This window comes from Cnephaeus nilssonii, assembly GCF_951640355.1.
Source record: "Cnephaeus nilssonii genome assembly, chromosome: 8".
Taxonomy (NCBI): Eukaryota; Metazoa; Chordata; class Mammalia; order Chiroptera; family Vespertilionidae; genus Cnephaeus; species Cnephaeus nilssonii.
The window spans coordinates 90,829,487-90,845,365 of record NC_137079.1 but is presented as its reverse complement, the minus strand read 5'-3'; the positions used below and the strand labels follow the sequence as shown (position 1 = coordinate 90,845,365).

The 15,879-nt window shown below is 42.4% G+C and overlaps 1 protein-coding gene across 1 annotated transcript in view; it reads right to left on the bottom strand.

Moving 5' to 3' along the window:
- Nucleotides 1-4,574: 4,574 nt before the first annotated feature.
- Nucleotides 4,575-15,879, bottom strand: part of ALG11 (ALG11 alpha-1,2-mannosyltransferase) — a 29,624-nt gene continuing 18,319 nt past the window's right edge. Inside the window, exons 3-4 of the mRNA XM_079778650.1 lie at nt 10,581-11,512; nt 4,575-6,000 (exon numbers count right to left, since the gene is read on the bottom strand). Coding sequence (XP_079634776.1) covers nt 5,729-6,000; nt 10,581-11,512 — 1,204 coding nt within the window. The 3' untranslated portion in view covers nt 4,575-5,728. The remainder of the gene's footprint in view (nt 6,001-10,580; nt 11,513-15,879) is intronic.

Sequence of the window (15,879 nt, the reverse complement as noted above, 5' to 3'; positions counted from 1 at the left end):
ATAGTGACTGGTCCAGCGATTGTTCTGGTCGTCCCACCTTTAGGGTCAATTTGCATATTACCCTTTTATTATATAGGACTAGGGGGCAGCTCCTGCATTGAGTGTCTGCACCCTGGTGGTCAATGCACATCATAGTGACTGGTTGACAGGTCATTCTGGTCATTCCACTGTTCAGTTACTGGGCTTTTATATATATAGATTTATTATATAGGATAGAGGCCTGGTGCAGGGGTGGGGGCTGGCTGGCCTGCCTTGATGGGGGCCCCGGATCCGGGTGGGGGGTCCTCGCTGGGGGCAGGGCTGGCTGGGGCGAGGGGCCATGGGGGGTTTGCAGGCTGGCCATGCCCCCGATCGGGATGGGGTCCCCACTGGGGGGTAGAGCCGACCTGGGCGAGGGGCCGCCAGGGGTTTGCAGGCAAGCCCACGCCCACAATCAGGGTGGGGGTCCCCATTGGGGGGCAGGGCTGGCCTGGGCAAGGGGCTGCGGTGTTCTGGTCTCTGATCATTCTGGTCATTCCACCGTTTCGGTTGCTGGACTTTTATTATAACAGGATAAGCATATTACGTTTGCTCCAAGGACAACATGCTTGGCTGAAGTCTCCTTTAGGCAATAGCCACCAAGCCTGATTATCATTCACTCTAAGATTTTGAGTTCTTTGCTGTAAATTAGGAAGCATTCATTGTGATGAATATACATATCTGCAAGGTTTGTCAACCTGCTTCAGCCTCTAATTCACCTTACCCATCTTACACACACCATTACCTAAATCGTGTTCTAGAGACAGTTTTGATTGCTTTTCTCTGCTTTTAGGCTTGGCTGCATCTGTATATTGAAACTATTGATCAAACCTGCATATTCTTTAGAATACATTTTATTAGAAAAATTATGCATCTTTATGTATAATAAATACCAAACTGATCACTCTTTAAATGGTACCTATAGGTATATCAAGCCTTAACTTCCCTTCTAAGTGTCTGGTAACATTACATATAGTCTAAGCGAGCACATAGCACTACACTAGAGCATTAGAACTGATGCTTCTCCAACATCAGAGGAGGCTTAGATTTAGGGTGTGAGAGAGGAACAGTGGGAGGTAGGGTAAATTTTAGGCTATAAATGATTCTAGTATTTGCATAACTTCTTGTGGTTTAACACAAGTGTGGGGAGGAAGAACCTTTCTTCTACCTTTTAATTATTAGACCTTTATCAGCTGGTCTACTAATTAAATCTACGTGAGACAGATTAGCAAGAGAAAATAACCAAATTTAATTACATACGTATGTATGGTAACCCTACACACAGGAGCGGTTCAGAGACAAAAAGGGAAAGTAAGGTAGACATGGCATTCTGAGTTAAGGATGCAGTAAGGCACCCTGGAGCTTCAGAGGGGAGGAGGGTCATTTGCAGGACAGATGTTCAGTAATTAGAAGTGTGCCCAGCCCTATAATTAGATCATAAAAAGTTATTTCTGCTGATACTCTTATTATGGTCAAGGCCCCAAATGTAAATTCTTTAAGGAAGAAGTAAAAGTTTCTCGTGAGCCTGCAGGGTTTCAGTTGCCTTCATCTCAACATCATTCACACACCAAAGTGGCACATCTTGGGGAGTTCTGTTCTGAACGCTTCAGTAGTAACCTTTTTGTACCTACTAACAGATTTAGCACAGACATACTCTCATTTATTTATTCATATTATAGTTCTCAAGTTTAAGGTACATTTACATAATTAAACTAATATTCTGAAAGCACTGATAATCATACTGGCCCCTATTTCATAATTTCGTCTATAAGATGATTTTGTAAAATACCCTAATCATTATTAAAATAAAGTATATGAAGCTCTGCTTCACAAAAATGTTGTCTGAAATATTCATTTAAAAAAAGTTATTTAAAAAACCTGCCAACCTATTCTTGGATACAAGAGACACGATGGTTTGGTTTTGCCATAAAATTCTTTAAAATTTTTTTTCTTGGCAGGTGAAGCTTGAAATATTAGATAATAAATAACAGTATTGGGAGACTATGTGAGGGATATATAAACGTACCATACTGAAAAAAGTATCCAAGATGACGAAAATCACTCCTTTAAGTCATATTTAGATACAAAGAACATGCACAACTGGAAATAGGAATGTGATTAACTACTGCTGTGGGTTCAAAAGATAGCCCACTGAAAAGCAACATCTGATAGGAATAGTCACTCAGACTTTCTCCAGACAGTAGCTGACATATTGTTTTGACACTTGTCATATCAATCATTCTGAAAAACAACAACACATTAGGACAAGCATGTCAAACTCGTGGCCCACGGGCCGCATGCAGCCCACAACGAATATTTTTGTGGCCCAGCCAATATAATGGTATGTAAGAAACATTTTAATAAAGATTTCATAACTTAATTTTTACAATATCCTGTTATACGTAATTACTAATAACTACAACGTTCGCTAATGACTGATTACTATAATCATGTTGCATTCATTTCTCTTACGTGCCTTATGTGCAGGCGCACCATTTCTCTCCACTAGTATTAGCAGCGAATATTTTAGCAGCCGATTGCCACGTCATTAGTCTTGGACTGACTTGTTTGGTATAACAGGAAATATTTCACATTTGAAGAAGAAGAAAAACAGGTTTATTTGCATTACACTTATTAATTTGGGCAGTTATTCAGTGTCTGGTAAGTTAATGTTTAAGAAAAAATATTTTTATTAAAATGTTCTATTATTTTATGTTAACGATTACTCATTTATTTCAGCCCTTTGTATTCAGCATGTCTCTATTGAAATAAACCTACGTTTCTATGAAAATTGAAGCTTTTGTTTCTTTGCGTCCCACATAAACTTAAACCTTGTTTATTTGGCCTGTGTTAGCCTTTGAGTTTGACATGCTTGCATTAGGAACATCAAAGTAAACATATATGAAATGTATATTTTCTAATGTTTGTGATAAAAATTGTTTTAAAGAAACAAGCTTAAAAATGTTTTATGGAATTTCAGAATCCTTTCTTACTACATCCTCTATTTATGTTCGATTTCAATTTCTTTGTCTTTGTCCCATGATTTTCTTTGGGCGGATGGGTAGGCTTAGTGGACAATGGTATGAATCCTACCTCAAAGCCTAGGTGTGACTGTTGAACCTCAGGGAAGGCAGGAGGGGGGTGAGCAGGAAGAGATCAACCAATGCACTTGTATGCATATATGCATAACCCATGGACACAGACAATGGGGTGGTGAGGGTCTGGGAGGGGGAGGGCGGGAGTGGGCTGGAAGAGGTTAATGGGGGAAAAAGGAGGACCTATGTAATACTTTCAACAATAAAGATTAAAAAAAAAAAAAGACTAGGTGTAACATACAAGAAAGCACTAGGTTGGGGACACCCAGGTTATCATCCTGATTTTGTCATTTAACAGCTTTGTGATACTGAAGGAGTCTAAATTCTTTAAACTGCTCTTGTCTGTAAAATTGAAAATAAAAGAAAACTGGACTAGAGAATTTGTAGCATTCCTTCCAGCTCCAATTTCCAACAGCCTTTCTTTTCTAAATTGAATAATCTCCCAACACAAAGCTATGTTGGTGTGTCAGAACATCCTGGGACTTGGACTTGCTGCCTTTTGATCTGATGACAGATGGCCTGCAGACAAATCAACAATGTAATTGGGAGTAGATAATAAAATGGCTGGATCTACGAATGGAGAGAGGACAGAAAAGGAAAAACATACCTCTTTAACATGACCCTAACACAATGGTCGGCATACTCATTAGTCAACAGAGCCAAATATCAACAGTACAACAATTGAAATTTCTTTTGAGAGCCAAATTTTTTAAACTTAAATTTTTCTAACGCAACTTCTTCAAAATAGACTCGCCCAGGCCGTGGTATTTTGTGGAAGAGCCACACTCAAGGGGCCAAAGAGCCACATGTGGCTTGCGAGCCGCAGTTTGCCGACCACGGCCCTAACACAAAGAGGTATGAGACTGGAAAAGTGGTCAATTCACTGAACTAGAAGGAATTGACTATGTATGCAGAAAATGCCAAAAGTTGTAGATCTCTATGCCATTGCTGCTCATATGCATAAATTAGTCACTTTTCATGCTAATTACTCAGGATAGAAGTCCTGCTAAATTATACTGATTCCTAGCTACTGGCTTAGTAACCAAGAATTCACACAGGGCCCTAATGCAGTGATAAAGATAGGATTACTGAAGATATTTACTACACATTGCTACATAAAAAAAAAAAAAAAAAATCCTCACCCTAGGATATGTTTGTTTTTTTTAGTTGATTTTAGAGACAGAAGCGGGGAGAGAGAAACATTGATGTGAGAAACATCAACTGGTTGCCTCCCATACATACGCTGACTAGGGATCAAACCACAACCTTTTTGGTGTACAGGACGACACTCCAACCAACTGAGCCACATGGCCAGGGCTGTTACCTTTAATTAAAGTAACTTTTATAATTTTCAAAGTATTTTCACATACTTTCCATGTCAGTATCAGAACTCGAAAAGGCAGGGAGGACAGGCATTACCATGTCCAGATTATAGATGAAGAATTTTAGATGAGACTCAGAAAGATTAAGGAAAAGCTTTAATATAAAAAAAATCAGACGTTTGTAAATGATGGAGCTGAGGTCAGGCCCAGGTATGCTAACTACTAGCCCAGTGCTCTCTCCAGAACGCCACCTTTTCATCTTACAGTGCATAATGCTGGGCATAGGGACTGTGCACATGGAAGTGTATGTTATATCATCACTATGAAAAAAACAACTAATTGTGATGTTCTTACTCAAACCTCCTGATTGACTTAAAGCTGACTTCTAGCCTCTGAGATGTGGAAATGTTAAAGAATAATGAAAGGCCCATACAAATGTACTAATAGCTCTAAATAAAAAACTATTTTCACAAATAGGAAATGATAACCAGCAATACCTTGACCTCTACATGCCTATGCACACTCACAGAGCAATCACAGTCAGTTCATCTTCTGACTTTTAGAATATTAAGCCTGCTTAAGGTTTCTTTTTTCTTTTAAGAAACTCAGATATATTCAAAATGGTCCTCTACAATATTGTTTAAATTTAAATGTACCAGAATTTTCCTGTGTTCCAAAAATGTACAATTCTAAGTTACTAATCAATTATCAGTCATCCATTTTTTATTTAACATTTCTTTTTCCAGAAGGAAATTCTCTTTTCTGGTTACTAAAGTGATTTAAAAAATATGGATTATACCAACATTAAAATTGTTCATCTTTTTTTCTTTAAGATTGTATTTTTCAGATTTTGAGATCAAGCACTAATCTAAAATTTTTACATTTAAACATATAAGGTTATCTTTTCTATTTAGGTAGTTTTGCCTTTTTTTCCTTAAAATAAATACGTTGCCTACATATCTAAAGAGCATTGCTTAGGCTGGTTATATTACAAGAGGGAATGAGTTTAGAAAAATCTTACCCATCTAGCTCAGCCGGCGTGGCTTAGTGGTTGAGCATCGACCTATGAACTAGAATGTCATGGTTCGATTCCCAGTCAGGGTACATGCCCGGGTTGCGGGCTTGATCCCCAAGTGTGGGATGTGCAGGAGGCAAGAGGCAGCTGATCAATCATACTCTCTCATCATTGATGTTTCTCTCTCTCTCTCTCCCTTCCTTTCTGAAATCAATAAAATATATATTTATATATATAAAGAAAAATATTACCCATCTTTAATTTGCACAGATATGGCATTATTTAAATAACTTCTCCACAGATGACAGGAATGTCACTTCAAACTCCTGATCAGAGAATCTGCTTACAGATGCACGAGCATTATTTCTGATTTGGAGTCTCTTTTCCTCAGACATGGAAAGAATATGAGCCATAGTCTTAGCATAGCCTTCTTCACTTTCAGCCAGAAATCCAGTTACTTCCCCTTCATAAGGAATGACAATGTCAAGCTTCGGGCCTCCTGAATTGTGTGCAAGGATAATTGTGCCAGCTGCCATACACTCAACAACTCCTGAGGAAAAAACAAAAGCATGTAGTTTAAGTTTTTGAACATGTTCATATGAACAAGAATGAACAGAAACCTTAAAAAATTGTATGAGACTTATGAAAAATTTAATTAAATATCTGCATGTCTATAAATGTGCTCCTTTAACTTCCATGGTACAAAATAAAATAATTTTAAGGTTTTTAATTTTCAAACCTTCACAATAATGCTGCTTTGTTCTTAATTAAAACAGACAAGTAGATGGAAGGATGGTCTATATAAAACAGTTATGATGTGGATAATGAAACAAAGTAGAAGACTAGAGAAAGTTAGCAGGATGGCAGATAATGGATATGGAAATATAAAAGAAGTAAAAAGGTATCAAAAGCAAAAATATAACAGTTCAAATTACAGCAGTAGGAGAAAATAAGGAAAAAAGTAAGCCATCTCAGTGAGGCATACTATTACTGATGCTTAAGTTACTGCCTGAATTTCCGACAAATTTCAAACTACTGTGTGCCCAACAGCAGTGAAATAAATGAATTTTGGTTAGTTTCTGTCAAATAATGTAGGTGAGGATATAAGTTACTCTAGCCAGCATATTCTAACTGTGTTTCTAGAGAATTAAGCCCTTCAGAAAGTGAGTTAATTGACTGCAGGACTGATATTCTAGATGCACAGGAAAGAAATGAAATCATTTACAACTGTTTCTTCAAAAGTGGTAAAATCTCTATGGAACAGAATTTTCTGTTAGTGCTATAATTTGAATTCTTATTTGAAAAATATGGATTATATCATAATATTCCTTTCAAGGCTGGATACCATTCCTCTATACCAGTGATGGGCAACCTTTTGAGCTTGGTGTGTCAAACTTCGCCAAAAAACTGAGCATAACTCGGGTAGTGTGTCACTTTGAGGAAAAAACATTATTTCGCAAATGTTTCATCCTCAGGAGCAGCAAATGTTTCATCCTCGGAGGCGGCCGCGTGTCATCAGAAATGGCTACGCGTGTCAGTGCTGACACGCGTGTCATAGGTTCGCCATCACTGCTCTATACTTTCTCAGAGACCTCAAATCTAATCAATTTCATTCCCCTCCCTCCAGGATTTTCCACCTCTTCAGGTCATAAATCCTCCTCTTGCTAATGTCTCTTCTTTCATCTCCCTTTCACACATCAACTTCTGAAAAGTATGGTTTGCACTTACTATTTCACTTGCTCACCTACATTCAATGCTCAACTTACCACAATTCAACTCTTGCTTCTACTCCTCCTTTACTAGTAAACTGCTCTTGACCAGGCCACCAGTCACTTCCTTATCTGGCCCAGCATCTGGGAAGCATGGAAACTCGCTGCCCTTACTCTTCCTCTCCAAACACTCTCTCCCCTTGATTTCCATGACACTGCATTACACTGGGTTTCTTCCTCCCTCTATTTCTTCTCTTCTGCTTTGCTGGACACTCTTCTTCTGCCCACTTCTGAGCTGTTACTATTCTCAGCAGTTTGTACCACGGGCCTCTACACACTTTCTGTAGGCAATCTTGCCCACATCCAAGGGGCCTGCAGTAACTACCTGGACAACAACAACTCAATCTGTATTCCCAGATCAGGTCCCTCTCCTGGACTTCAGACTCATATATATAAATGCTTGCTGGATACACACATGTACAGTGGAACTTCATTTCTCAAACTTAATTCATTCCAGAAGGCTGTTTGAGAAATGATTTGTTTGAAAATGGAATAATTTTTTCCCCATTAGAAATAATGTAAATTGAATTAATCAGTTCCCAACCCCCAAATGATTCCGTTTCAACTTTTCTTATATACAGTACATGTCTAATATACTGTCTAGTTTATAAATAAACACTTCTTTTCTTAAATTTATCAAACCACCCCCTATGAGCCTTAAAGGAATTTTTCATATATCACTGTTAGATCTGATCAAATAATTGAATCAACACTCCCTCCTGTGGGAACTGATCTTTAGATTACTTCACAACATTCCCTTTGGCTTAGACTACATTCCACTTGCTAAGACCACATTCCAATTGCTAAGACCATTATCCTTCCCCTCCTGACCATCCCAGAGAATCCTCCACTCAGAAAAAGTCTGCCTAGAGTTCTTTAAAATATTTGACTCCCTGTCCCTGGGTGCTGATGCCATTTTGGGGCTTATCCCATCTGGTATACAGATGACCCAATATTCATAATCCCACCACTTTGGCCTCATGCATTCCTCCTTTGGGGACCCGAACAATCACTGCCTTCGAAATGCTATCACCAGGTAACTGCTTTTCCTTTATCCAAAACAACAGCAGTTTTTCTATCTATTCAATTGCCTGGGATTACTGTTTAGTGAACACGTTCACACCCTTAGCAACATTAGCACTCTGCACGCCCCCTACTGGGGATTGAGCCTGCAACCCAGGCAGGTGCCCTGACCGAGAATTGAACTAAGGACCTCTTGGGTCACTCAACCACTAAGCAACACCAGCTGGGCATATTAGCACTCTTGATGGCCTCTTTATGTTTTAAAAATTGTGCTAATTGGCTCAGCTGGCATGGCTCAGTGGTTGAGCATCCACCTATGAACCAGGAGGTCACAGTTCAATTCCCAGTCAAGGCATGCACCAGGTTGCGGGCTTGATCCCCAGAAGGGGGTGTGCAGGAAGCAGCCAATCAATAGTTCTCTCTCATCATTGATGTTTCTATCTATCTCTCCCTCTTCCTTCTCTTTAAAATCAATAAAGGTGTATTTAAAAAACAAAACAAAACTGTGCTCATCACCAGCAACAAAAGCACCCTCTCCTTTGCTTGTCTGCTGAGATGCTTTTTGTCGTGTGTGAAAGGGTTGTCAGGTCAAAAACTGAAGTTTTGGTAGAAAACCGAGACATTTTTTTCTGTGAACAACTTGGTTGAGAATGGAATTGTTCAAGATGGGAGACGTTTTAGAAATAAGGTTTGACTGTACATGTCCTTCAGACATTTGAACTCTACATGCTAGAACCTGGCTCATTAATGACCTCTCTCTCCTCTTGTATTCCCTCTCTAAGTAAAAGGCATCACCATTCACACAGTTGTCCAAACTCCTCTTTGCCTTTCATTTAATACATACAATTAATCCCCAAGTCCTGTTTAGTCCTTCTTCAGAATCTCGCTGGCATGTTCACCTACCAGGTTCACAATGCCAACACCTGTTATCCAGGTTGCTGCAGCAGCCCAACTCAACTTCCTGCCTTTCTAGTTTTGTTCTTCCTGTGTCTCACCTAACCAATCCATTCCCCATATTGTTGCCACAGTGAACTTTAGGAAACAGAATGCTTTTAAATCCAATACGTAAAATCTTTCTATCTTTTCCCACTGGCTTAATATGGCCACGTGATCTGGCCACAGGTCACTCCTCCATTGTCTTGCTGCTCCTCCATCATGCTCCAGCCATACTGAACCCTGTTCCTGCATGTGCCTGCTAATGCTCCTTTTGTGATGCCTGTCACCATGTTGTACCTACCTTTCTTCTGCTGGCTACCCTCCCCTCTTTTGCATGGTTTGCTTCTAATTACTGACAGCTCCCAGCTTAAGTATCACATTGTTTCCTGGGCCACTGGTCCCTGACCCCACAAGTCTGTTAGGTGTTTCTCTTAGGTTCTTTCATATTCTGCACTTGCCTAAGCATAGCACTCAGCACACTGTGCAGTTAATGATGACTGTTTAACTTGTCTGTATCACTCACAGAGCTGTGAGCCTCTGAAGTTTAAGAGCAGTTCTTATATGACGTCATTCCCAGCAGCCACCCCAGTGCCTGGCACAGTAAATGCTCAATAAACATCTGTGGAAGGAAGCTCGGGAAGTCAAACTCCATGCAGAAAGTTTGGATCAGCAAGTTCTTGCTATATGTCTGAGCTTAGTACTGTGCTACTAACTAGGGACAAAAGAGTATAAGAGAAATTGTAGCCATAGCGCAGGAGACTTCACTTCTATGTTTTTCTATTTTCCCCTAACACTTAGCAGTATGAGGCACAAAAAGGCACTTGAGACATATCTTAAACCAAATCAGACACAAAACAGTACTTGATTATATACCAAAATGTGTACATAACAGGAGGTCAGAGAGAGTAATTAGTTCTGGAATAGATAAGGCTAAATCGAAGAGCAAGGAGATTTAAGATGAACACTTATAATGGAATTTGGCCGAAAGAAAAGGAGGACATTCCCATAATGAGAACAGAATCAATAAAAGAACCAAACTGTGAGACATCCCCCTGAAGAGAGTGGTTCTCAACTTCTGATGCAAAACAGAATCACCTAAGGAACTTTACCAAAATACCTAGCCCTGGGCCCCACCCAGAAATTCTGGTTTGGTCCTTCAGTGGGATTAGGGCAGGGCCTAGGAATCTGTACCAGTATGTATATGGGGGTAGGTGGGGAGAGAAAATGTGGTGGTTCAGAGCAGGGGTTATCTGGGTTAAAATGTGGGCTCTACCTCTTACTGTGACTGAACTTGGGCATGTTCTAAACTTCTCTGTTTATTTATAAAACAGAAAAACTTCCAGAGCATTATAATTTTATCAATATACCTCATAGCACCAAACAAGTTAAAGAACAAACTCACCAATCCCAAAATGCTCATTCCACATGGTATGCAGACCAATTGTTCCTTTAGACAAGTAATTCTTTAATTCATCAAATGGAATATTTATTTTAAATTCCACATCTTCTTGAACTCCTAGATCCTCACAAAGTCTTCTCAGTTGGTTTACCCTAAATTCATCATCTTGGTTACGACAACCTCCAATGAGGACAAGTTTAAGTGAAGGAAGTGACTCAGTCTTCTTCATATTCAACAATTTAGCAAAGGCTCTGATCTGCAAAGGATGATTCTTTTCAGGCCTGAACTGGCCAACAGAAACCAGTAAATGTTCTGGGGTCATCTTTTTCTCCTCTAAGGGAATGTCCAGAAATGTACGCACATCACAAGGTGGATAAACAATGTTAGTGCAATGCCCAACCTTCCACAGTGAGAGAATATGGTTTAATGTCCAAGAAGAATTGACCATGACTATATCACTGCAGGAACCAACAAGTCCATAAATAAAAGCAAATAAATAGTAATAGATGAGCTTTACTTTGCTGAGAAAAGGATTCCTGGTAATGAAGGTTGCATTATTAAATCTAGCATTTTGATTCTTCACTACAGAGAGCATGTCAGTGCTGATAGTGGGATAATGAACATAGCTTCCAACTCGGCAACCACCTAAATACTTAAACAGAGGAAGTGTGAAAGCATATCCCATTGAATCGATGTAAATATCAGGAACGCACTGCATCAGAGCTTCCCAGCCAAGAAAGATGGACCCTAGACTTTGGCCCAGCAGTGTGAAGTAAGGATAGAGAGAATCTTCCACAAGGTAGCGTTTCCTTAAGAAAACAAACTTCACTGGGTGAATTAATCTGATGTTAAATCTTCTGAAAGCACCGTCTAGTATTTGTTGACTGCTGACATTAGCATCACCAGTATAAACAACATAAGCTGCTGCAGGATACCTAAAATAGAATACAATAGTTAAGAATTTCATTAGTTTAGGTTAAAATCAAGCAAAAAGTTATAGATTTTTTTTCTCACAATCATAAGAAACTTATTTTTAGACTAAAAAAAAATGTTTTTCACTCATTGCATTTGGACTACTGACCTCATTTTTTCCTGCCCTATAACTAAAATGTTAGTCCTTCAAATGAGACTTCTAGTTCTTTGCCATCTCCTCCACTAAGAGTTTCCTATAGAGCAGACACAAACAAAAACTGGTTTATAAATGAGACTTTTTCATTTTCAAGAAATATTAAAAATTTTATTTTGACAACTTTTTCAATATAAAAATGGTAATGAAATATTGATAAAATAAGTTAAATTTCACTAAAGATATCTGTAGATAGAATGGTAAATGCTAAAGCACTTCTCAGTGTTATCTGAGAAATGAAAAAGGTTATAAAAACTAGATCTTGTGCCTGCATTGCAATTAGATATATACTTATAATGGAAATATGTAAAAGTATATATAATCTTACCACTTTCAATGCTTTGGTCTCTGATTATATTTGTAATTATTCTTTAAGTCATAAAAACAGTTATTAAGTATATAGCATGAGCTACTGTATTTTGGGGATTCAATGTTGAGAGTCTTTGGAGAGTCTCAAAGAGCTCAGTCCAGTGGAGAAAAGATATATAAACTACACAACTGAGTGATATGTATTGATAAAGACAGCCATAGTATGTATGCTGTGGAAGTCTAAAGGAAGAGCATCTAACTGATCCTCCCTATGCCCCGCCCAGCATCCAGAATGACCCTTTTAAAATGTAAAAAGGAATGTCATTTCTGGTAGCTTAAAGATGGCCAGAAAGTCTTGGATACTTTTCGACAAAGAGGTAGGATCTATGTCCCCTCCCTTGGAATAACAGTGGGCTCTGTGACTGCTTTTACCAATAAAATATGGCAAAAGTGACACTTTCAGTTTCTGGACCCAGGCTATATAGCTTCTATTTCACTCTGGGGGAGTCAGCAGTCATACAAAAAGTCCAATTATCCTGAGACCACCATGTTGTGTGCAAGTCCAAGGTTGTCACACGGAAAGGCTGCCAGGTGACAGAGATGCCTGACAGACCCCAGCTGTGCCAGTCATCTCAGCTCAGAAAACAGATGTGAGTGAAAAAGCCTCTGGGTGACTCCAGCCTTAGCTGCCATTTAACTGTAATATATGAGTATGAGGGATTCTAAACAGGTCCCATCAACCCCCAAACTATGAGAAATAATAAATTTTGTTTTAAGCCATTAAATGTTAAGGTAGTTTGTTATGTAGCAATAGATAATCAGAATATCATCTCTCTGCTTAAAACTCTGTGGATGAAAATGAGGTTCTATGGAAAGTAACCTTACAGGACGATCTGATCATAAATTCCTAACTAGACAGTGTAGTCAGTCATGCTCCAGGCATATAAATTCTTTACTAAAAGACTTATCTTTGCCTTAAGCGAGCTCTGTCCATTGTTTTTGTGCATCTAGGTCAATGCCTCCTTTCAGATTCTTCCTTTTAAAACAGGGGTGGGGCTTGGCCAGTGTGGTTCAGTGGTTGAGCTTCAACCTGTGAACTGGGAGATCATGGTTCAATTCCTGGTCAGGGCACATGCCGGGTTTAAGCTCGATCCCCAGTGGGGGTGTGCAGGAGGAAGCTGATGGATGATTCTCTCTCATCATTGATGTTTCTCTCTCTCTACCTCTCCCGTCCTCTCCTCTCTGAAATCTCTCTCCCTCTCTCTCTTTCTCTCTATCTATCTACACACACACACACACACACACACACACACACACACACACACACACATTCTAGAGGCCCGGTGCATGGATTCGTGCACTGGTGGGGACCGTCGGCCTGGCCTGTGCCCTCTCGCAATCCGAGATCCCTTGGGGGATGTCATATAGCTGGTTTCGGCCCAATCCCCGCAGGCCCTATCCAGACAGGAGGGAGCCCGATCCTGTGCATTGAGCGTCTGTCCCCTGGTGGTCAGTGCGCGTCATAGTGACTGGTTGACCAGTTGTTCGATTTTTCGGTCGTTTAGGCTTTTATCCTATACTAGGGGCCCAGTGCACAAATTCGTGCACCTTGAAAGGAACTGTGGGCCTCGAGGCTGCAGTGGGTACAGGGGTGGGTCTAGGCCCATCCTCTGCGCCACTGCCTGGCCCCTCCTGCTGTGGACCCCAGGCCCTCTCTAGTGGCAGCCCCGCTCCCGCCACTCCCATGCGCTGATGGCGCCAGCCCCGCTCACACGTGCTGACGGCATGGAGCGATTGGGGCTGGCGCCATCAGTGGGTGCAAGTGGTGGCTGCGGCCCCGATTGCCCCTCAGGAGCAGGGGGAGGTGAAGAAGCCCTCAGGGGCGATCAGGGCCGGCAGCCACCACTCGTACCCGCTGACGGCGCCGAGTGATCGGGACTGGTGCTGGGCGCCGGCAGCGTGTGTGAACGGCAGCTCTGGCACTGGCAGGGGTGCAAGCGGGGCTGTCACCAGCAGCAGGTGCAAGAGGTGGCTGCCGGACCCGATCCAACCTAGTAGGGGAAGGTGGAGAAGCCCTGAGGGGCGATTGGGGCTGCCAGCTGCCGCTTGCACCTGCTGACGGCACTGAGCGATTGAGACTGGCACCAGGCGCCGGCAACGGGTGCAAGCGGCGGCTCTAGCACTGGCTGTGGGTGCGAGCGGGGCTGGCGCCGGCAGCGGGTGTGAGCACCAGGCAGAACCGTGGCACGTGGGAGTAACCACCAGAGGCTCGCCCTGATGACAGCGACCGGCGCCCTGCCTTGGTCTGGCGTCCCCGCTTACCTGCTCCACCATCATCCTCTGGCCGACGCCCGCCATGTTCCGCACACACGCCCTGGTGGTCAGCGCACATCATAGTGACCGGTTGTTTGGTTGTTCCACCGTTCGGCCAACACTGAGTGGCCAGATTATTATGATCTCTGAACACATAATAATCTGGCCACTCAGTGTACTTCTCTTTTTTTTTTTAAATATATTTTATTGATTTTTACAGGGAGGAAGGGAGAGGGATAGAGAGCTAGAAATGTCGATGAGAGAGAAACATCGACCAGCTGCCTCCCGCACACCCCCTACTGGGGATGTGCCCGCAACCAAGGTATATGCCCTTGACCGGAATCGAACCTGGGACCTTCCAGTCCGCAGGCCGACACTCTATCCACTGAGCCAAACCGGTTTCGGCATCAGTGTACTTCTCTTGAGTACCTCATTTATTTAATATCAAAGATACTATAAATCATGCACCTGATCAGTTTTCACCTTTGCACTGGCTGATAGAAAGCTCAGGGCAAATAGGTGGTTGATCTCCAGCAAAAGTCTAGAATACTTTTGGTACCCATTTGAGATACAAATACACTGAGTGGCCAGATTATTATGCGTTCAGAGATCTGGCCTCTCAGTGTATTTGCATATTAGCCTTTTATTATATCTATACTAATAAAAGGGGAATATACTAATTAGACTGGACATCTTCTGGGTGACCTTCTGGATGTCCTTCCTGACAAAGCCACGGTGGTGGGGCCAAGGCAGAGGCAGTTAGAGGCAATCAGGCCGGCAGGGGAGAGCAGTTAGGACGATCAGGCCTGCAGGGGAGAGCGGTTAGGGGGGATCAGCCTGGCAGGGGAGAACAGTTAGGGGGATTAGGCTGGCAGGGGAGAGCAGTTAGGGCGATCAGGCTGGCAGGGGAGAGCGGTTAGGGGGGATCAGTCTGGCAGGGGAGAGTGGTTAGGGGGGATCAGTCTGGCAGGGGAGAGTAGTTAGGGGTATCAGGCAGGCAGGGGAGGGCAGTTAGGGTGATCAGGCTGGCAGAGGAGTGCAGTTAGGGTGATCAGGCCGGCAGGGGAGAGCAGTTAGGGAGATCAGGCCAGCAGGGGAGGGCAGTTAGGACGATCAGGCCAGCAGGGAGGTGAGTGGGTAGGAGCCAGCGGTCCCAGATTGCGAGAGGGATGTCCCTGTGGGATTGGGCCTACACTGGCAGTTGGACATCCCCTGAGGGGTCCCATATTGGAGAGGATGCAGGCCAGGCTGAGGGACACCCCCCATGCATGAATTTTGTGCACCAGGCCTATAGTAGGATAATGAATGCACAACGACCGAAACGGCGAATGACCAGAGACCAGAAGGTCCACGGCCCCTCGCCCTGGCCAGCCCTGCTCCCCATCAGGGACCCCCACCCTGCAAACTGCCTGCGGCCCCTTCCCCCTGCTGGCACCACCCCCAGCAGGTATCCCCACCCCGATCGGGGGCGTGGCTGGCCTGCAAACCGACTGCGGCCCCTCACCCCTGCCAGCCCCGCCTCTCAGTGGGGACCCCCACTCCGATCGGGGGTCC